The sequence below is a fragment of the Rhododendron vialii genome, chromosome 3a, assembly GCF_030253575.1.
Source record: "Rhododendron vialii isolate Sample 1 chromosome 3a, ASM3025357v1".
NCBI classification, from domain to species: domain Eukaryota; kingdom Viridiplantae; phylum Streptophyta; class Magnoliopsida; order Ericales; family Ericaceae; genus Rhododendron; species Rhododendron vialii.
In genome coordinates, this window is record NC_080559.1 from 6,659,206 (window position 1) to 6,682,177 (window position 22,972).

At 38.2% G+C, this 22,972-nt stretch overlaps 2 protein-coding genes across 5 annotated transcripts; both read left to right on the forward strand.

Annotated features, from left to right (window-relative positions):
- Positions 1-3,070: 3,070 nt before the first annotated feature.
- On the forward strand, positions 3,071-17,808 carry LOC131318478 (dehydrin Rab18-like). 3 transcript variants are annotated; one of them, XM_058348289.1, is made up of 4 exons: positions 3,071-3,378; positions 3,517-3,639; positions 3,892-4,364; positions 4,802-5,049. In XM_058348289.1, exons 1-3 carry the CDS (start codon positions 3,205-3,207, stop codon positions 4,312-4,314), a joined length of 720 nt encoding a protein of 239 aa, XP_058204272.1. In that variant the 5' UTR covers positions 3,071-3,204; the 3' UTR covers positions 4,315-4,364; positions 4,802-5,049. The 3 variants fall into 3 exon arrangements, with proteins under 3 accessions (XP_058204272.1, XP_058204273.1, XP_058204274.1); XM_058348290.1 differs by lacking the exon at positions 4,802-5,049 and adding an exon at positions 16,885-17,808 and having other exon boundaries at positions 3,110-3,378; positions 3,892-3,999; XM_058348291.1 differs by lacking the exon at positions 3,517-3,639 and having other exon boundaries at positions 3,370-3,504.
- On the forward strand, positions 14,796-21,497 carry LOC131318480 (protein SRC1-like). 2 transcript variants are annotated; one of them, XM_058348296.1, is made up of 2 exons: positions 14,796-16,678; positions 20,583-21,355. In XM_058348296.1, the coding sequence occupies exons 1-2, from the start codon at positions 16,486-16,488 to the stop codon at positions 20,855-20,857; spliced, it is 468 nt and encodes a 155-aa protein (XP_058204279.1). In that variant the 5' UTR covers positions 14,796-16,485; the 3' UTR covers positions 20,858-21,355. The 2 variants fall into 2 exon arrangements, with proteins under 2 accessions (XP_058204279.1, XP_058204280.1); XM_058348297.1 differs by lacking the exon at positions 14,796-16,678 and having other exon boundaries at positions 20,245-20,892; positions 21,299-21,497.
- Positions 21,498-22,972: the final 1,475 nt, after the last annotated feature.

Genomic DNA, 22,972 nt, shown 5'->3' on the forward strand with positions numbered 1-22,972 from the left:
CGGTAGAAGCACTTGACCTACCGGTAGGTGAGAAGTTCCTACCGGTAGAAATTGGGAACAGAAAGGTCAACAGTTGGACGAAACAATTTTTGTACTTGACCTACCGGTAGGTAAGGAATTCCTACCGGTAGAAATTGAATTCGTTGAGCAGCTTTTGAGCTGCTGCTGTACGTTTGAGCTGGTTACGAAGGAATTCCTCAATCGTTCTACCGGTAGGTGAAGAGTTCCTACCGGTAGGGAATCGATTTTCTGGTAAAGTAACAACGTTCTACCGGTAGAAAGGACGGGCCTACCGGTAGGAATCCAGGAAAGACAGACAATTCTTACAGAAACAACGAATTTCCAATCCAAACTTAAACACGACATTACAAGCACGATTCATGCACCAAATCACTCATAAAACATATAAAGAGAGGTAGAATTCCCTACCTCAAGTCGAGAAGCGAAACCCACGCAATTTGAGCAAGCCCTAGCTCTCCAAACTTCGAAATAAACTGAATACTCCTCCTCCGAGCTAGACCCACGAGATTCAAGGTTGAAGTCGCGTATAGAAGCCAAAATGGAGGTGGGTTTGTATGGGTTTTGCACCAATTTGGTGGGCTTTGATGGAGAGGTCGGGAGAGAGAGATGAGAGCCGGAGAGAGACGAGAGAATTAGAGAGAGAGACAGCCGAGAGGAAAAGAATGAGAAGGGGAAAGTGTTCCCTAGAAATAATAGAGGTGGGGGGGAATAATCCCATGCCCTCACACCACACACTCACACATGCACCTCTCATCCATTTACCTTTATATCCTTCCACAAATACGTCATTCCATATATCCACACCGTTTATCTCGACAAGCCGTACAATTATATAAAAAAAAAATATAGGCCTAAAATACGGGTCTCTACACGCTAATCCAAAAAGAAATATCACTTTACTCTCATGTAGAGCATCCGTAGTAGAATAACCAAAAATTAATAATCAAAAGTTGCCACATCATCTTTTGATTATGAATTTAAGGGGTTCTAAGGTTAACAATGAAAAGGTCCACAATAGTACAGCCAAAATTGAATAACCAAAACTTGCAACATCAGTTTTTTAACTTATAAAAATCTAAAATTGTGACATAGAAAATATTTTTTTTTAAAATAGTTTCAAACTAATAATAATCGGTTATTAGAAAAAAGAAAATAATTTTTTGAAAACTTTGATTTAAAAAAATGTTTTCGGGAATAAGTTTTTAAAAAAAAACACTTTTTTGAATAAAAAAAATAGTTTTGGGAAAAAAAGTTTTTGCAAAAAAAAAAAAAAGTTTTTCCAAAAATTAAAAACCGTTTTTAAAAGTATTTTTCTTAGAAACATATTGAAATGAAAGAGAAAGAAGGTTTTTATGTCCTGATGGTGTACTTGGTTGAGGAAATATAGGGACAATTAAATTTGGTTATTAGCAAAAAGTTGCTAGTTTTTATTATCTAAAAGTCAAAATTTGATGAGTTACTTGGAGGTTTCTAAGTTTGGTTATTTTAATGTGAGCTCTTTTTTGAGAAAATGTTGCTAATCTTAGAAAACTTTTGGTTTTGATTATACCACTATGAATGCTCTAAGCATTTGAAATAAGAGCCGTAGAAGTTAGTTCATCGTACGAATGCAATTTTGTTTACCCTCCTCAAAAAAGGGTGAACATTATCCTCTCTCTTATTAGTCAAAATAGTACAGGTTTTACCTTTGCAATTAATACATTTTTTGGTAAACATAACATCACTTTATGATGAAATCCTAAAATTAAGGTAATGTTCATACTCTTAAGTAAAATGCGAACAAAATTAGTAAATTCTTGCTATAGAGTGATAGCAACAAAAGGCAGAGAAAAGAAGTCTATATATATCTTGAAACCACATCTTTCTTGAAAATATCTACATTATCCAGTCAAATACTACGAACAATATTTGTTTGGATCCTCGCTGGATGATTGCCATTTGCCCATATCGTACCGAATTATGACAAGAATCAACAGATCATTACCAAATAATATCACGAATCAACCACTTGGTTCCATCATTTGACAATAACGACACACCAGAAAACAAGAATTTTTTAGGCGTCGGTAGGGCATAGTACACGTTGTATCCCATGCATAATTCGAACCGTCTAAACGTATTTTGGACGGTCTGAATTTTAGAGAGTAAAAACGCGGGAGGGGGGGAAGAGATAGAGAATAATTCTAGGCCGTTGGATCATTGATTGACGGCCCATATTGCCGATGAGTACCACCACGTGGTACCCGCTATAGGCAACCAATAACTATAAAACAAAAGTTAAAACCCTGAAAAGAATCACCGTATGAAACAAAAATTAAAATATACTCCTTTCGTCTCAATTTAATAGTCTCTCCTTATAATCTAACCGGATAAAAAATTAATCATATTTTTAAATTGGTAATGAATTTTACATTTAATAAGGATCTTGTTTGATTGATCTCGATTAATTCTATAATACAATATTTTTAAAATCACACACAACATTTTAAATTACGAAATATAATCAATTGAAAAATATCAAAAACTCCCAAAATAAATAATTAAACTGGAACGGAGGGAGTGCTTCAACGAAAATTAATTTAGTATAGTCTAAACTTACTTATCAGTTGACAAAAGTAAGGAGAAAGGAAACATAAGGGGTTGATCGTATGATTTTGGCTAGAGACTTGAGGATTTCCTCTTTTCCTTGCCATGTTGCCAATAATTCTTGGGGTTAATTCATTCTATGCACAAACATGTGAAACAGTTATAGAAAAAGATTGTACGGATTATTTTGAAGTGAGCGCAAAGCTAACACGAGGCACAATTATGACAAAAATATTTATAATACTACGTAAAAGGAAAGGAAGAGGTGGATAAAAATATTTATAATATATTAATAATACTAAAAGGCAAGGAGGAGGTGGAGGGGGATTGCGTTTGGCATTGTGATGTTGACGTTTCGAATCTTTCAACACGCCGCGTACACGTACCCAGGGTATTTTACAAACTTTCAGGTTTCCCCCGCTCCCTCCGCGGATAACGTCGTCTTTAATACTCTTTCTCTGCTAGCTACTCATAATCCTCCATTTTTAGCGCCTATAAAATCAAACCCTCGGACATTCTCCTCTTCACATCCAATACCCAGTTCACGATACACTTTTACAGACAGAGAGAGAAAAAAAAGAAGAGAGAGAAGAAAGAATGGCAGGAATCATGAACAAGATAGGCGAAACCCTCAACATGGGAGGTAAAAAGGAAGGCGACCAGAACAAGCCGGAGCAGCAGTACGGGGGGCAGCACAAGACGGAGCAGTACCAGGGCGGCGAGGGGCAGCGCAAAGAAGGAGGGGGGATAATGGACAAGGTGAAGGACAAAGTCCACGGCGGTGGCGAACAGCAGCAGTACGGGCAGCAACAGCAGTGTGGGGGCCAGCACCAGACGGGGCACTACCAGGGCGGCGGCGAGGGGCAGCGCAAGGAAGGAGTGGGGATAATAGACAAGGTTAAGAACCAGGTCTACGGCGGTGGTGAACAGCAGCAGTACGGGCAGCAGCAGCATGGGGGGCAGCACCAAACGGAGCTGTACCAGGGCGGCGGCGAGGGGCAGCGCAGGGAAGGAAGGGGGATAATGGACACGGTGAAGGAAAAGGTCCACGGCGGTGGCGAACAACAGCAATACGGGCAACAGCACCAGACAGGGCAGTACCAGGGCGTCGGCGAGGGGCAGCGCAAGGAAGGAGGGGGGATAATGGACACGGTGAAGGACAAGGTCTACGGCGGTGGCGAACAACAGCAGTACGGGCAGCAGCACCAGACGGGGCACTACCAGGGCGGTGGTGAGGGGCAGCACAAAGAAGGAGGGGGGATAATGGACAAGGTGAGGGACAAGGTCCACGGCGGTGGCGAACAACAGCAGTACGGGCAGCAGCACCAGACGGGGAACTACCAGGGCGGTGGTGAGGGGCAGCACAAAGAAGGAGGGGGGATAATGGACAAGGTGAAGGACAAGGTCCACGGTGGTGGCGAACAACAGCAGTATGGGCAGCAGCAGCAGTACGGGCAACAGCACCAGACGGGGCAGTACCAGGGCGTTGGCGAGGGGCAGCGCAAGGAAGGAGGGGGGATCATGGACAAGGTGAAGGACAAGATCCACGGCGGTGGCGAACAACAGCAGTGCGGGCAACAGCACCAGACGGGGCAGTACCAGGGCATCGGCGAGGGGCAGCGCAAAGAAGGAGGGGGGATCATGGACAAGGTGAAGGACAAGATCCACGGTGGTGGTACTCAGGATCACAAGAACAGGGGGGATTAGATCGCCCAGTCCTTATCTTCTTTTCCACCTCAATGTACGCTTTTGTTTAGGTAATTAACCATACTATAGACCTGTATATGTATGTATGTTTATGTACACACAATTGATCGATGGCGAACACAGGCAAGGGGATCCTAAAGGATGGGTCGGCCAACCCGGTCGTACAATTCAGCAATGGACGGCTCGACTCCAATAGGAAGTTTGATTAAATACAAGTAATTGGCATTAAAATGGACAGCCGGAACGGATGTCCTACAGCCCCTATAGTGCGGGCTACACTACAGAATTTCTAAATTCTGAAAAAACTAGTGCAACGAAAGAGAATATTTATAGTTGTGCAGGGAATATTTTAGAATGCATGAAAATAAATTAATCATGTGACACAAGCATTTGATCACAAAGTACAAATGTTGTTAAAAATCTATTCTCTCTCTCTCTCTCTCTCTCTCTCTCTCTCCTAATTTTTTTTGTTCCTCCTACTTTGCAGGTGTGGACGGAGTCTGGAGGGAGCAAGAAATAAAATCCTTATAAGTGTGGGAAAAGAAATAAAGAGTGTTTTTTCTTCTTCAGTATATCTATGATGTATTAGTAGTAGAGCTTTATGAGATGTTATTTGGGTGGGAGTTCAATATAATGTCTCTTCGTATGCTTGAGTTAAAAATAAATAAAAATAAATGTTGCTGAAATATTGCTTCTTCCATGTGCTTAAATAAAGGTTGCAATAGTTCCATGCAAGATCGATCTCCGAAATTGGACTCCATGAATATTTTCCGAATTTATCATGGGATTTGGTTGTTATTAATTAGTTTGGATCGATGTTTGAACATGAACGTCTCCATTTTGAATCCTGGAACAATATTACCTCCATTCCGAAAAGAGTCCGAGGACTTCAAAAAATGCATTTTTGTGTTTCTGCTTCTTTGGGAACTGATTTGTTCTTCTTCTTAATTAGTTTAGTTTTAGGGGTTAGGCTGATGTGGAAAGGAAAATTGCAGCAGCTAGCTTTGTTCGATATATTGGGGCTCTTTTGTCTCTGTTTCGGGCTCTCATTTCCAGCTGCATTGAAGAGTTATGTTCATCTATTTTGGTGGGGTCTTTCCTCTCTCTTTGAATCGGAGTTTGTTGGATACACCAAAGGTCATGTTTGATAAGTGAGTTAGGGGTTGGGATAAGATTTTTAATCCTGTGATCCCTTTAACTCTTTGTTTGATTGCACAATAATGGTTGAGATTAGTAATACCATGGGATTACCAATCCTCCCAATTCATGGGATTATCAATACCACCTCCCACTAAGTATTACTAGTATTATCCCAAGCTCTGTGATACAAAATGACCTCTTTGCCCATGTTATTTTCTATTAATACCAGTAGTATCCCTTTATTGCTTACCCACTTGTACACAAAAGGATTTATCGTACTTAAAAACACCCAAACCCAGTTATGTATGTATGTGATAAATAAAAAAAGGATGTTCCAAGCCTTCCATGACCTGAGGACCAGAGTCCATTGGCTTTTGCCTTTTGTAATGCAACATACAGTATTTGGCAAATACTTTTATCCAAATAAAAAAATTACTTTTACCTAAATATTTTTCAAAATATCTAAGAAAAAATCCAAAAGCCGATTTTTTAGACTTTATCTTTGATATTTCCAAAAATATTTTCACAAAAGTCATACTCCCTCCGTCCCTTTTTAAACGTCCTATTTCGTAACTTCAACTTATTAAAAAAAATATCATCATTATACATTTCACATCAATTTTTTCCTCCACTTTTCCTACTTACCCCTCATCATTACACTTTTTACTCACTAACTTTTCAAAATGGAATCTACTTTTAGGGACAAAATAGACAATGTACCAACTTTACCCACTAACTTTATCAAATGGACACTTATTAAGGGACAGCCCAAAATGAAATACTGGACTATAATAAAGGGACGGAGGGAGTAATTTTTTACTTTTTTCGTTTTGACGAGACGAATCAATAATCCCCACAAGTTAGACGCAAAATTAACAAACGCGAAAAAACTATGCATGAATAATTATGAGGGAGATGAGAAGATGGAACTCATGCATTCATTTGTAGCCTTAAAGCATCTCGCGGCCTCTATAAATTATGCAGGTGCCTTTTTTATTGTAAAATTAAAAAAAAATCAACTAAATGAAACGATCAATGATACAGGGATGGTTGTCCAAATAAGAATCTGGAAATTGATTAGATGAAAAAAAATGCAAATTGTCCGAAAATGATTGAAAAATGCAATCTGTTAATGGGACTTCCTTGCAATTTAGTAGACGAGGTTTTTCACCCATGGGTATGATTGGAAAATGCAATTTGTTATCCTATCCCTTGGTATTCTAATCAAACAAGGAATTGGGATTGGTAATCACAATCCCATGATTAATTCTTACACAACCAAACACCCTCCTGGGATTACACTTGGGATTACTAATCTCATCTTCTTACCAATCTCATCTCCTTACTAATCCTATTTAATCCAACACACTTATCAAACGTGGCTTTCATAAGATCCTTGAATCACTTGCAAGCCCATTTGTAAACTTTGTTGATAGTGGAATCGGATTTTGGTCTCTTGGATGTACCTCTAATTTGAGAGAAATCACAAAAAAAAATCGCCTGTTTCTCATTTTGCTTGAAAAATTTTAAAAAAAAAAGTGAATAAAATTCAGTGAAAATTTACAAACCTGAAAAATTAGCCATCTTTGCTTTGCATTTTGACTTTTGGATTCTTTTTTTACTAGTTTTTACAAAAATATAATGAATATTTTTTGTAAAATCCTTTACTTTTAAATATTGAGATGCACTAGATATAAACCAAACCGAGCCTTATGTCCCAATCACTTGGGGTCCGCTACATGAATCATTTTTCTCCGTTGAGCTCTATTAAGGGTTACACATTCACACAAACTCATTATACTCATATTTTTTGCACCATAACATCTAATGTCAATTTAGATCTACCCCTCCCCGTAAAATTTCTACTCAAAACTATCTTATCTACTCTCTTAACTACTGCATCTTCTGGTCTACGGTAGACATACCCAAACCACCGTAGCCTATTTTCCCTCAACTTCTCCTCTATAGGTGCTATACCTATCATCTCATGAACCGTTTCATTTCTAACATGTCTCGTCTAGTCTTACTACATATCCACCTCAACATTCTCATTTTCGTTACACTCGTCTTGCTCACCTGTTGTTTTTTAATAGGCTAACATTTTGTCTCTTAAAGTGTCGCTGATCTGATGACAGTTCAAATAAAAATATACTCAACAGTAAATGATAATAAATTTACAAAATTTCAAAATGATGTTGTAACGCCCCGAATTTTGGGTACGTTAAGAAGACAATTTATTGATAAAATCTGTAACGTCCTGAATTTTGGGTACGTTAAAAGGACATTTTATTCATAAAATCAAATGGAGTTTGGCTCGTTATTACAACAAAACTCTCTCAAGAGTTCAATATTTACATAAACGGAGGGGGATTCTAGGGTTCCTAACTACAGCTCATCAGCTTCTCCATTCTTGCCAGCTCCTCAGCTCCAAAGCCTCCACAGTGATTTGCTTACCCTGATCATCTACAAAATCTGACACATTATACCAGCGTCGCCACCGATATAATATGTCAGGGTCACCAAAAGGCAACACCGTGAGCTACAAAGCTCAGCAGGATAAACTCATACCCGCTAACCCATGACTTAAACAACAGGAAATAATAACACATCGATTTCCACATGATACATATATACGCAGTTAATCATTGACACATCCACATTCATTAATCATCTATCGTTGGTGTCCAAGATTTCAGAGTTTTCTCCTACGCAACTCCTCGTAGACCGTGTCAACATTTTTACTTACAAAACAATCTTTAAAAAATCATTTGTTTAACTCACACAATATTGCATTGGCTCCGTACCGCGGATAACCAAGCTACACACCCAATCTTTTTAAAATCGTTTGCATTGGCTCCGTACCGCGGATAACCAAGCTACACGCCCAACCTTGGTTCCGCCGCGCCGGGTTCCCAAGTATCCTCACAATGGTTCCGCCGCGCCGGGTTCCCATTGGCACACGAAAATATTTGCATTGGCTCCGTACCGCGGATAACCAAGCTACACACCCAACCTCACAATGGTTCCGTTTTTTCCCGGATCCCATTGGAACACACACAAAACACACTCCACACAATGGGCTACCACGTCCGGCCACATTGCGGTTTTCAAAATTTGTTTTTAACACACCCAACCTCGGTTCCGCCGCGCCGGTCTCCCGAGTATCCTCACAATGGTTCCGCCGCGCCGGGTTCCCATTGGCACACAATTGCATTGGCTCCTCTCCGCGGATAACCAAGCCATACCTCACCATGGTTCCGCCGGTCCGGGTTCCCATGGGAACGCACACAACCTCACAATGGTTCCGCTATTCCGGATCTCCATTGGAACACACACAACCTCACAATGGTTCCGCTTTTCCCGGATTCCCATTGGAACACACACAACCTCACAATGGTTCCGCTTTTCCCGGATTCCCATTGGAACACACACAAAACACACACCACACAATGGGCTACCACGTCCGGCCACATTGCGGTTTTCAAAATTTGTTTTTAACACACCCAACCTCGGTTCCGCCGCGCCGGTCTCCCGAGTATCCTCACAATGGTTCCGCCGCGCCGGGTTCCCATTGGCACACAATTGCATTGGCTCCTCTCCGCGGATAACCAAGCCATACCTCACCATGGTTCCGCCGGTCCGGGTTCCCATGGGAACGCACACAACCCACAATGGTTCCGCTATTGCGGATCTCCATTGGAACACACACAACCTCACAATGGTTCCGCTTTTCCCGGATTCCCATTGGAACACACACAACCTCACAATGGTTCCGCTTTTCCCGGATTCCCATTGGAACACACACAAAACACACACCACACAATGGGCTACCATGTCCGGCCACATTGTGGTTTTCACAATCCACGCAATGGGCTACCAAGTCCGGCCACATTACGAGTTTTCATACACACAACGGGCTACCAAGTCCGGCCACGTTGCGGTTTTCAAAATCCACACGATGGGCTACCATGTCCGGCCACATCGCGGTTTCCAAAACATTTCAACCTTTTCAAATGTTTCTTTTACGCACGCACACAACTCACATAATGCCACCCAAAACCGGTCATTATGTTGTTTCAAAATATTTCCTTCCTCGGAAAACATTTCCTTTCATTAATCACACCCTATGTGTCATGTTTCTACATTCTCGGTTCTCGTGTCTCGTTTACATTCAAAGACTCCGCGGTAGGACACATATCTTTCTAACAAGATCATCCAATTCTATATTACTTTAACACGCTCAATCACTACTTATAGTATAACGCCACATATACGGACGCCTTTGGAGTGTATCACTTATGCTTTATTCAAAGCACAACGCCACATGTACGGACGTCTTTGGAGTGAAATCACTTATGCTTTATCACATACCACAAGTAATACAAGCAACTCATATACGCATGTTCATAACTATCTTAAAGATCAAAATACGATTACTTCTAATCAAACGATAAGTACGTAAGGATGAACTACATATAATTAGGAGTAGTAGATAGGGATAATCTACCGTTCTTCTTGGCGGTAGTCGGCTACGGAAAGTACGTCGGTGGTCGGGCGGAGTAACTTCCTACGGTAGGCCTCCGGTAGCTTCGAAAGAGAAAAGTTTCTCTCGAAACTTCTACTTGACTAATACTACTACTACTTTTGGATCGAGAGGGTGGTCGAATGGCGGTCTAGTGGCGGCCTAGGATGAGTTTCTTGAAGAACTCAAGAACTACTCAAGAACAAAGGAAGAACTAAGCAAGAACAAAGAAAGAACAAGGAAATTCTAGAGAGAGAAGTTGTAGAATGGGAGGTGTGTGTTCAATGCTTGGAATGGGGTCCTATTTATAGGAAAAATCTTGGCTCCCTCTCCTCTCTCAAGGCCGGCCCCCCTCTCTCTCACCATACCTCACACTTTGACACATGTCATGCACTTATGGAAGATCAAAGGCTAAACCCTAGGTTTGCATGGCTAGGTTAGGCTAAAAGGTAGGCTTGTATGGCTAAGACTTGTCCTTGGATGGGTTTATGAGAGATTTGTTGGAAGATTTGGAGACAAAGGTACAAGGTTCTTGGTTTAAACAATTGAAAGTTGTACAATGGGGAGTTATGTTTGGTTAGGAAGAATATTACCCAAGGATTTGAAAGGATATGGAAGATCAAGGTAGTACAATCCCATCTCCTTCTTCCCTCCTTCCTCTCTCTCTCTCTCTCTCTCTCTCTCTCTCTCTCTCTCCCTCTCTCTCTCTCCTAGTACTACATACACACACACACATATATATATATACATACAACACAAATAAAATAATAGGTACTTTGTACTTTGAGCCAAGGAAACTTAAAGGCTAAGTTTCTCCTACTAACAAATAAATAGGCACATGTCACATTAAATAAATAAACTAGGGTACTTTTAAGAATATTAGGCCTTAAAGGCTACTAAGGCTAATAAGTACTTTCAAATTAAAATATGGGTACTTCATCACATGGGGTTTTAAGAAAAAAGATTAATTTAATAAACCCATGTACTTGGTGAAAGAATAAATCTATTACCCAATGGATAATAAATCCCCTAACGGTTATCGTCCAATGGATAATAAGGTACAGTACTTTAAATTATAATTTAAGTCTTTTAAAAGACTACATGTCCTTTTTGAAATTTACCCATATGTACTTAGCCAAATATAATAAAGGAAAAGCTTTTGTCCAATGGGTAAAGATTACCCTAACAATCATTGTCCAATGGACAATAGTTACTAGGGTACTTTTATTTAGAAAAAATAATCAAAAGTACTTTTTAAAATAATTATAAAAGTCTATTCATGTACTTTTGTTCAAAACCCTTTTAATATAAAGAATTGGGTTTCTATTATCTAATGGATAATAGTTTCCCTAACTTTTATTGTCCAAAGGACAAAGAATAAAACCAAATTAATAAAAAGAAATAAATAAGTAATTTCTAGGGTTTGAGAAGTTTGACTAGTCACATCAACTTTATTGGAAGGTTCCCTAGTCACATCGGTACTTTATTTGGTCAAAAGTCTCTATTATCCAATGGTCACTAACTTCCCTAACGGTTATTACCCAATGGATAATAGTTTCCCTTGCGGTTAATAACCATTGGACAAAAGAGTACAAGTACCTTTTATAAAAATAAAATTTTGAAAAGACTGCATGTACTTTTATAATAAAAAGTTTTATTATCCAATGGACAAAATTTACCCTTGCGGTTATTAACCAATGGATAATGGAGGGGTGGAAAAATCCCCAATAATCAAAGAATAAATGTACTTTGCACATGTTTTTATAAACCATTAAAATACTATATCTTGTACTTTACCAAAATATTTAAATGGGGGGGGGGGGGGGCTATTGTCCAATGGATAAAAATTACCTTAACCATTATGGACCAATGGGTAAAAGCAAAAGGTTCAAAAGTTTCAAAAGATCCAAAAGGTTCATCTAGTAACTAGGTAAATCGGTTGCTCGGTTCCTCCAAGTAGTCGGTTGGAAATTAACTAAATTGGTCACGTAGATTTTTTTTTTTTTTTTTTTTCTAGTCACGAGTTTAACCAAGGACCAAAATTTTAACTACGACGAAAATTAACAAGCAATCATATAGCAACTCAAGAGAAAATAAGTAATTCAAATAAAATTCAAATATTTAACGAAATTTTTACAGACCAAAATTCAGGGTCGTTACAGATGTAATTGGAGTCGAATCAAATATGTGGAGGTAAAGTATGTTAATACTTGGAACAAAAAATCGTGGGTTAGTTGTTAAGTCTAGAGAGTAAAAATTTTATGGAAAAAAAAAAAAAAACTTTCACTAAAGACGAGAAAAATACCAAACAAATTGATTTTTTTTTTAGTCTAAATTGTCATCTTATATAAATTTAAAAAAAATTGCAATAATGGAGATATACTTTGTAATATGGAGATAATTTATATCGTGTTAAGTGAATTTACATTTTTTTTGATAATCGGATGTTCGAATCAGTTTGGTTGCACCAGAGTAGTTCCAAGATCTTAGAAATTGGACTCTACGAATATTTTCCCAATTTGCCAATGAGCTCCTAGCTCAGTTGGCATCACCCATCGCCTTCCTTAATGGAAGCCTAAGTGGTTGGTTGGCATTCAGGGTTATAAACAGCATCTGGACCTCTTGTGTACAAGCTTACTAACTCCCTGTCGCTAATGTATACAATACTGGCACACACAAAAAATTACATTTTTCAAATTCATGATGGGATTTGATTGGTATTAATTAGGGGTTGTTCGGCCTAATAAGCTAAATGGCTTTTTTTTGTTCTTATTCAAAAACATTTCAAATTTGTTAATTTTTCGTTAACTTTTTGTGGATCATTGCTTTTTCATGATGAGAGAAATTTAAAAAGTAAAAAATTACTATCAAAACCTAAATTTTTTTGAATAAAGACAAAAATAAGCCAACAAGCCATTTTTTCATCTTTATTCAAAAAAATGGGTTTCGATCATAATTTTATACTTTTTAGATTCCTTTATTCATGAAGAAGCAATAATCCACAAAAAGTTGACAAAAAACTAACAAATGCAGAAAAAAAATTGTAATCTCCAAAAAGCCGAGTTCTTTGTGTTGGCAATTCCATTGACAAAACACATAATTTCATGTATCCCGTTATCGATTTGTAATTTATTTTATTTATTTTTTTAGAGAGTCTGTTTAGGTTGTGGAAAGGAATCAATTTGATTTGCATTGTATTGTGTTTGAGTGCGGTAGACATTAGTCAAGCGGTTTTTTGGATTAGGAAGGACATATGGAGAGATTGTGATTCAGAAAGAAACATGGACAGATTGTGATGTGGAAAGACTAGTATCATGGAGAAAAGGAAAGTGGGAGTAAGGAAATAAAATAATTGAAGATGTGCATTTCGCTCAAGCAAAATATTGAAGGCAGGGATTTTGCTCGAGCAAAATATTTTCAGCATCTCTATAAATACGCATCAGTTAGTTCTTAATTATTTGAGGCGCCGTTCTCCCTCTCCCTATGGTGAAAAAGACCTAGAAACATGTCTAGGGTCATTAGAGAGTGTTTTTTCAATTGTGCTTGGAGTACAGATACGATTTATGTATCATTGAGCGTTAATAGATCTCCAAGAGTTATTTCATCAACAACTACAAGTTCCAGAGAAGCCCTTAGGAGGATTCCTAGACAGTACAAAGTCTTTCAATGGATTCCGGGAGGCAAATGGAAGACTTGTGGATTCAAGGCAGCAGTGGTCGAAGTACTGGGTGTGGTGAATGAGGATTTGGCAAGTAGAACTTAGGGTGATTGGTGAGGATTCATAATCTTAGGTAAGTTTGCTTGTAACTACACATTGAGTATAGTGTTTTTGATTCCTTCACGTGGTTTTTTTCCGTTTTGGATTTTCCACATATATTTGGTGTTATTCTGTTTATTGCTTTCCGGTCATAAGATTGGTATGTCTTTATTGATTGGTTGAATATTTATTATTAGTTAGATTGTTTTTATAAGAGATTAAAAAAATAAGCAAATCTAAAAACCTAGGTGGGCTAGGATTTTTCAATTCAATAAGGATAAAAAAAAATAAGTCATTTGGCTTATTAAGCTGAACGACCCCTTAGTTTGGATGTTTGAACTTTGAACTTAAATATATCCATTTTGAATCCTGGAACAGTACTACTACCTTCAGTCCAAAAAGAGTCCGAAAACTTCAAAAAATACATTTTTGTTTAAAATTCCAAAATTTATTGACTAATTTGTGGGAAGAAAGTTTGAATTTTTTTTTTTGGTCAAAAAATGTATTTTTTTAAGTTCTCATTTTGCAAATAGGAAGAGACATTCCGGCGAAACCGCAGAGGATCAAGAATTTGGGATGGATGGTGTAGGATAGGAGTATGATATTTACGTATTTAATACAAATAGTAACACCTAAACTTTGACTTGATTTTAATAGTGTGTTTAGAGCATCTCCATTGTAATAAGCAAATAGGTGTGGATAAGCAAATTGAATAACAAATACTTAAAAAACACCCTACATTGTAATAAGCAAAATTACAATTCTTTTAGCAAATAACAAAATTCCACCAATTCCATTACCAAACTTAACAACTTTTACTAATAACCAAACTCAATAACTCAAAAACACTCCACATTGGAATCATCTCAGCAAGACGAATAATTTGGTGTGGTCAGGTGCATGATTAAAATTTGTTTGCGATTGGACAAATGTGCATTGTGTATTGTGAGGTTTTTTTTTGTTAGAGGTGCAAAAACAATCAATGTAGAGGTAAAAATTATTAAATTTAATTATGAACTAAATGGATAATCAACGTGAAACATTTTGATTATTATCGGTGCGAATGCTCTTAGCCACTAATAAATGGTGAAAAATATCGACAAAATATCTCTCGCTTAAAGTAGGATAGGATTTTTATCTCTCTCCTCTCTTTTTTCTGGAAAATTTCCGTCGGCAAGGTTTTTTTTTTTTTGTTACGGTACGTGTCGTGAAAATAATGGACAGGACACATGGAGTACTAGTACTAAAGTAGGAGAAGTTTTTCAGTGTCGGGCAGGTATATTCACCTTATGCCCGTTTATGCATCTAAGCCGTTTAAAAGTGTTTTGTTTATCCTCATTAAAAGAGGGTGAATACTATCATCTTTTTTACTGATTAAAATGGTGTAGGTCTCATCCTTACAATATACTTTTTGATAAGTATAACGAAATACACACTATTTCAATCAAAATAAATAAAGATAATGTTCACTATTTTAAATGAAAGGTGAACAAAATTAGCAAATTCTAGCTAAAGAGTGATAGCAACAAAAAACAAAGGAAAGAAGTCTATATATATATATATCTTGAAACCACATCTTCCAAATATCTACATTATCCAGTCAAATACTACAGTATATTTGAACAATATTTGTTTGGATCCTCGCTGGATGATTGCCATTTGCCCACATCGTACCTAATTATGGACAAAGAATCACCCGACCAAATTTAATATCACGAATCACCACTTGGTTCCACCATTTGACAACAACGACACACAAGAAATTTTTGGGTGTCGGTAGGGCATAGTGTACGCGCGTGCAATTCAAATTGTCTAAACGTGTTTTAGACCGTTTGGATTTCAGAGAGAAAAAAAGAGGAAGGGGATTTCAGAGAGAAAAGAGAGGGGCGCGGGGGGAGTAATTCTGGGCAATTGGATCACTGATTGGACGGTCCGGATCGCCGACGAGTGTCACGTGATATCCACTCAACACCCAAAAACTATAAAAACAAAAATTAAAACCCTGAAAAGAATCACAGTATGAAACAAAAATTAAATTATACGTCAGCGAAAATTAATTTAGTTTAGTCCAAACTTATTTTATCGGTAGACAAAGTAAGGAGAAGGAAACCATTAAAGGGTTGGTCAGGTGATTTTGGCCGGAGACTTCTCTCAAAGTTTCGATCAACTTCAATTTTCATTGCTGGCAATTTTTGCAATCACCTCATTTCACGTGTAAGCATGTGAAACACGATTATAGAAAGAGATTGTATAAATTAATATGAAGTGGGCGCAAATTAACCTAAGACTTACGCATTATAAAAATAATAATAATACGAGGGGTATTGCATTTGGGATTGTGATGTTGACGTTTTGAATCTTCCAACGCGCCGCGTACACGTAGCAAATTAGCTACTCCTAATCCTTTATTTTTAGAGCATGTACACCAATGAAAATGTAAAAATGCTGATCAACAGTGTATTTTTTTTATTTTACCTACTCACATCTCTCTCAATACTACACCAATATTATCTATTTTACCTAACTCCAATTAAAATATATATTTTTCACTCATTTTTTTATTATCTTTATTGTTTAAAGAGAGGAGAAAGGAGGGAGGAGAGAGAGAAATAAATAATAATAATAAAAAAAGAGTATGAACAGTACATAGGTAAAAATAGAGAACAACTATTCACAAATGCATTTTAACTCCTCTTTTAGCTCATTTGGTGTAGACTATTTTTTATATTTCTCTTAGGTAAAATAGCAAAAAATGTATTTTTGCTCGTCTAGTGTACTTGCTCTTAGCGCCTATAAAATCAAACCCGTGGACGCTCTCTTCTCTTCACATCCGATACCCATTTCACGTCCCACTTATACATACAGAGAGAGAAAAAAAAAAGAAGACAGAGAAGAAAAGATGGCAGGAATCATGAACAAGATAGGCGAAACCCTCCACATGGGAGGCAAAAAGGAAGGCGAGCAGAACAAGCCGGAGCAGCAGCACGGGGGGCAGCACAAGACGGACCAGCAGTACGGGGGGCAGCACCAGACTGGGCAGTACCAGGGCGGGGAGGGGCAGCAGCAGCAGTACGGGCAGCAGCACCAGACGGAGCACTACCAGGGCGGCGGCGAGGAGCAGTGCAAGGAAGGAGGGGGGATCATGGACAAGGTGAAGGACAAGATCCACGGCGGTGGCGAACAACAGCAGTACGGGCAACAGCACCAGACGGGGCAGTACCAGGGCGGCGGCGAGGGGCAGCGCAAGGAAGGAGGGGGGATCATGGACAAGGTGAAGGACAAGATCCACGGCGGTGGTACTGGTGGTACTCAGGATCACGAGAACAGGGGGGAGAAGAAGAAGAAGGAGAAGAAGAAGCACGAGGACGGACATGAGAGCAGCAGCAGCAGCGACAGCGATTAGATCGCCCCGTCCTTATTTTCTTTTCCGCCGCTACCTACGTACGCTTCCGTTTAGGTAATTAACCATACTATAGATCTCTATGTTTACGTACACACATGCAACCGATGATGGACACATAATTTGTATCTAAAAGGGGCCGGAACCACTTGTGGTCCTCTAGTGAGATAATATTTCTATGATCCCTGCACCATTTTGACCGATGAAAAAGACAGAGTAATGTTTACGTCTTTTGTATATGGAGAGTGAACAAAATCATTCTGGTTGTGGGTGTATACGTAGTTACCAATTTCTTTTTCTTTTTGATAAATTAGCATCATAAGGAGTATTTTTTGAACTTATATATTCGTTTTGAATTTTGTGATCCAAGGAACTTGCGAGGCCAATGTTATAGTGTACTAGAACTTTTCTTAATAAACGTTAAAACGTTATAAAAAGAAGAAGAAGGTTTATCTAAAGAAAAACATTTACAGTTGTGCACAGAATATTTAGAATCTGATCATGAAAAATAAAATAACCTTGTGACACAAGCTTTTGATCACAATCTACAAATGTTGTTAAAAATCTACTCTCTCTCTCTCTCTCTCTCCTAATTTTTTTGTTCCTCCTACTTTGCAGATGTCTCGAGGGAGCTAGAAATAAAATCCTGATAAGAGGGGTAAAAGAAATGAAGAGTGTTTTTCTTCTTCAGTATCTATGACGTAGTAGAATTTATGAGATGTTGTTTGGGTGGGAGTTCAATATAATGTCTCTTGATATGCTTAAGTTAAAAATAATAATAATGTTGCTGAAATGCTTTTTCCATGCTTAAACGTTGCAGTAGTTCCAAGATTTTAGAAATTGGACTCTTATGAATATTTTCCGAATTTGCCTACGAGCTCCTAGCTCAGTTGACATTACCCAGAGTCTTCTTTAGTGGAGACCTGCGGTCGAACCCCACGAGGGGCGGTTATAAACAGCCTCGATCATTTGTTCACAAATTCACTAACTCCTTGCCGCTGATGTATACAATACTGGCACACACAGGGATTCGATTGGTATTTTGGATGTTTGAACTTAAACATATCCATTTTGAATCCTGGAACAGGACTACTATCTTCATTCCAAAAAGAGTCAAAAAATACATTTTTGTTAAAAATTCCAAAATTTATTGACTAATTTGTGGAAAAAAAAATTTAATAATTTTTTTTGTCAAAAATTTATTTTTTTGAAGTTCTCATTTTGCGGACCGAAACAGACATTACGGCCAAACCGTAGAAGACCAAGAATTTGAGAGTTGGAACGAAAGGAGTAGGATATAAAGAGTGTGATTTTTACATATTTAATACTACTAGTAACGCCTAAACTTCGCCTCGATTTTAATCACCATTAATAAATGGTGAAAATAGTCAAGCTACTACGAGCTATCAACAAAATATCTCTCGCTTAAAGTAGGAGAATGATACCCCCACCGCAGTTCTCCCACCGAACAGCCCACCGCACGCACGCTGGGCCCACTTCGGCCATCAAACGGCCGATCCGATCCGTCCAAAAATTCTATTAAAAAAAAATTGAGTGGGTCTATGCGAAAATCAATGGCATCCAACATGCGTAAGTGCTCGAACCAATCTTCCATCTTTTAATGGCTCGGATCTCTGATTTTTGGAAGTTCGGATCGAGCACTTATTCATGTCGGATGCCATTGATTTTTGCGCAGACCCACTTCGGTTTTTTTTTTTAGAATTTTTGGACGGTTCGGATAGGCCGTCCGGTTGCCGGAGTGGGCCCGGCGTGTGTGCGGGGGGCTGTTCGGTGGGGGAACTGCGGTGGGGTATCATTCTCCCTTAAAGTAGGATAGGATTTTTATCTCTCTTATTCTGTCGGCAAGGTTTTTTTTTTTTTGGTTAGCGTACGTGTCCTGAAAATAATGGACAGGAGGCATGGAGTACTACTAAAGTGGATATAAGTGAAAAAATATTTTACTAATTTCTCTCGTCGGGAATAAAAAAGCAATAAATATTTGACCATTAGAATTTAGATCGCATGCCCACAGAAGCAAACCAACGCAAACTTTGGAGCTACTAAGAATTATGTCAAATTATTACCTTCAAAATCTCAGAATTAATCGAGATGCATGTAAGTTTATCCAAACATCTGCTACTACAAAATGAGACACCTGCCTCTTAGGAGTAATTTCTTAAATGGGCCCAAGGTGGGTAAAAAAGTCTTCTCCAGAGTGATAGCAACAGTAGACAAGGAAAATTAAAGTCAATATCTAGAAACCATATCTTGCAAAATAGGGAGTATCCAATGTCCAGTCACATATTTAAATGAAGAGAGATATTACAGTCACATTAATTTGTCGCATCTCAACTATATTATTCTTATATACATATGGGTTCTATCCGGGTCATTATCATTTATTATGAAATTTTCACACATGCATGTGAAAAATGTGTGGTTGGAATGCGACCCTTGCAATTTCCTTAAAGGATATCTGTTTGGATCCTCGCTGGATTTCCCCATATCGTACCTAATCATGACAAGAATCACCGGATCATTACCAAATACCAAAAAATTTAATACTATCACGAATCACCATTTTAAAGATCTCTAACAGCGATCGAGCAATCTACAAATTAACAAGGGCCTAAGTTGATATTAATTACCGGTCAAAGATAACAGACGTATTCAGATCATTGATCGTCGAGTTGAACGGTCTGAATGAAAATTCTCACACGATTCTTACAGAGAGAATCCTTGTAGAGAATCCCGATCCGCTTAGGATGGTTAGGTGTAGAATTTATTTAGTTCACGGGTAGTTTGAAAAAGTGTTGGTAATTCAAGTGTCAGCCCTTTTAATTTCATCAAAAGAATTGCATTATATTATTGAAAATATGATGAATAATATGTTCTCTTTACACACCAAAGGAAAATAATTAAAGGCAAGGAGAAGGTGGAGGGGGATTGCGTTGGGATTGCGATGTTGGCGTTTCGAATCGATCGTTAACACCTGTCATCTGCCAACACGCCGCGTACACGTACCAAGGGTATTTACGAGCTTTCAGGTCTCCTCCGCGGATAACGTTCTCTTTAATACTCTTTCTTTAACCCCACGGGATCCGTTGACAATTTCAATCGATCAAATCCACATTTTGAATGGTTCAGATTTTAAAAAGAATAAAAAAGAAGAGTGAGTGATGGAACGAGGAGAAAGAGAATAAATTTGAACTGTTCAAAATACGTTTGGACCGTTGAGATCGTGGACCTACCCTTGACCCGTTTACCTAATCCTTATCCTCCACTTTTATAGCGCCTATAAAATGAAACCCTTGGACATTCTCTTCTCTTCACATCCGATCCCTATTTCCCGATCCACTTTTACATACAGAGAGAGAGAGGAAAAAAGAAGAGAGAAGAAAAAATGGCAGGAATCATGAACAAGATAAGCGAAACACTCCACATGGGAGGCAAAAAGGAAGGCGAGCAGCACAAGGGCGAGGGGCAGCACATGGGCGAGGGGCAGCACAAGACGGAGCAGCACTGCGGGGAGCAGCACCACGGCGGCGAGGGGCAGCGCAAGGAAGGAGGGGGGTTGATGGACAAGGTGAAGGACAAGATCCACGGCGGCGGCGGTACCGGTGGTACTCAGGATCATGAGAACAAGGGGGAGAAGAAGAAGAAGAAAGAGAAGAAGAAGAAGCACGAGGGCGGCCATGATAGCAGCAGCAGCGACAGCGATTAGATCGCCCCGTCCTTATCTTCTTTTCCGCCCTCTGCGTACGCTTCTATATAGATCTCTGTGTGTGTGTGTGTGTGTGTATATATATATATATATAGTCCTATAGTCATAACATAAGCCATATTTCAAATTTGTGTATCGCTACGGGGCGTTGTAACGATGCAAAAGCAAAAGAGAGAACGAACTAATTCATGATCGATCAGCAAGTTTTCCGTGGATCAAAAAAAAAAAAAGATTAGCAAGTTTTTCGATCGAAAAATTATTGATAATTAAGCATTAATTATAGGAATTTTTTTTCCCTAACATACACTCATTTTGATTTTTTTTTTTTAATCCAAAGAATTTGTGGGTCCAATCTCATGAAAATGTTTTTAAAAAATCTATTCTCTCTCTGTTTTTTTTTTTTTTTTCCTTCTAATCTTTTTGTGCATTTCTACTTTGCAGGTGTGGACGGAGTCTCGAGGGAGCTAGAAATAAAATCCTGATAGAGTGGGGGAAAAGAAATGAAGAGTGGTTTTTTCTTCAGTGTATCTATTATGATGTATTAGTAGTAGAGCTTTATGAGATGTTATTTGGGTGGGAGTTCAATATAATGTCTCTTGATATGTTTTGAGTTATAAAAAAAAGTGTTGCCAAATTAAAATGCTTCTTCCATGTGTGCTTAAATAAATGTTGCAGTTGTTCCAAGATCAATCTCAGAAATTGGACTCCATGAATTTATCATGAGATTTGGATGGTATTAATTAGTTTGGATCGATGTTTGAACTTGAACGTCTCCATTTTGAATACTGGAACAATAATACTCCACCTCCATTCCGTAAAGAGTCCGAGGACTTCAAAAAAAAATTTAAAAAAAAAAAATTTCCAAGATTTATTCACTAATTTGTGGGAAATAGCTAGAAGTTTTTTTTTTTGGGACAAAAAATGCATTTTCTTAAAGTTAACTGTGTGTTGGGTAGAGGAAAAGAAGAAGAAAGAGACATTTGACATTTTAAGGTACTCTTTCTGTCCCATATTTATTGTTCGGTCCGTAAAACGGAGTGTTAAAAATAATTTTAAAAAAATTTAAAATTTTTTCAAAAATTAAAAATATTCATTGATATGCAGTAAGTTGTTGAAATTTTTTTGATTTTTTACAAAAATTGTATTATTTTTAACACTCTGTTTTGCGGATCGGATAAAGGATAAAGAATTTTGGGACGGAGCGAGTATTTTTTTTATAGTATTTGTTACGGTACAAAAAAGTAAATATAGGACAAAAGCTTTAAATTAGCAAAAATTAGAAGAAAAAGACAACGGAGGGAGGGGAGAAAATTAATCAGGGGTTGTATTTGGAAGTGTAACTTAATCTAGTGTTAAATGGAGGCCATTTTGTAATTCTTACTTTTAAATTTGAAAAGAGTATAGAGGAAAAATGTTCTTAAACCAGAGAGAGAGAGAGAGGACAGAGAGAGGAAAAATGGCATGGGCCCCCTCCTTCCATGTCAGACCCCCTGACATGGCCCCCTCCTTCCATCTTTTACCCCGGAAAGTCTAAGGATCCCGATTGAATTCCCGACGCCTCGCCCGATCCATTCCGGCCACCGGACGGCTGATCGGAGTCGGCTAAAAATTCTGACAAAAAAAGTCAAATGGGTGTATGCAGGAATTAATGTCATCCGATGTGTGTAGGTAGCTGATCCAAATATTCTATTTTTTGTATTTGGATCGGCTACCTACACACATTGTATGCCGTTGATTATAGCGCCTACCCACTTGGTTTTTTATTTTAGAATTTTTGGTCGGTTCCGATCAACTGTCCGATGGCCGGAGTGGGCCCAGCGAGGCGTCAGGAATTCGGTCTGGATCCCCCGGTTGGGAACTGTAGCACTGCTCCTTTTACCCTACCCCCCACGTTCTCTCTCTCTCTCTCTCTCTCTCTCTCTCACCACACACTCTTTCTCTTTCTTCCTTTTTTGATGTAAAATTTTAAATATTAATAACTTTTTTTAAAGTATTTTTTAAATAAATTTTATATATTTAAAATCTACTCAACGAAACTTATCAAACGAGCATAATATTAATGGTGAAATAATGTAAAACGAAAAAATTATATTTTCATGGTAGTTTAATAATTTT

Bases quoted from the DNA above. Each gene is read 5' to 3' on its own strand.
- LOC131318478 (XM_058348289.1), top strand. From the start codon at position 3,205: ATGGCAGGAATCATGAACAAGATAGGCGAAACCCTCAACATGGGAGGT. The intron at 3,379-3,516 runs GTCCACGGCGGT...GTTAAGAACCAG, and splicing joins TGGACAAGGTGAAGGACAAA to GTCTACGGCGGTGGTGAACA. The intron at 3,640-3,891 runs GTGAAGGAAAAG...GTGAGGGACAAG, and splicing joins GAAGGGGGATAATGGACACG to GTCCACGGCGGTGGCGAACA.
- LOC131318480 (XM_058348296.1), top strand. From the start codon at position 16,486: ATGTATTTTTGCTCGTCTAGTGTACTTGCTCTTAGCGCCTATAAAATC. The intron at 16,679-20,582 runs GCAAAAAGGAAG...TCCACATGGGAG, and splicing joins CGAAACCCTCCACATGGGAG to GCAAAAAGGAAGGCGAGCAG.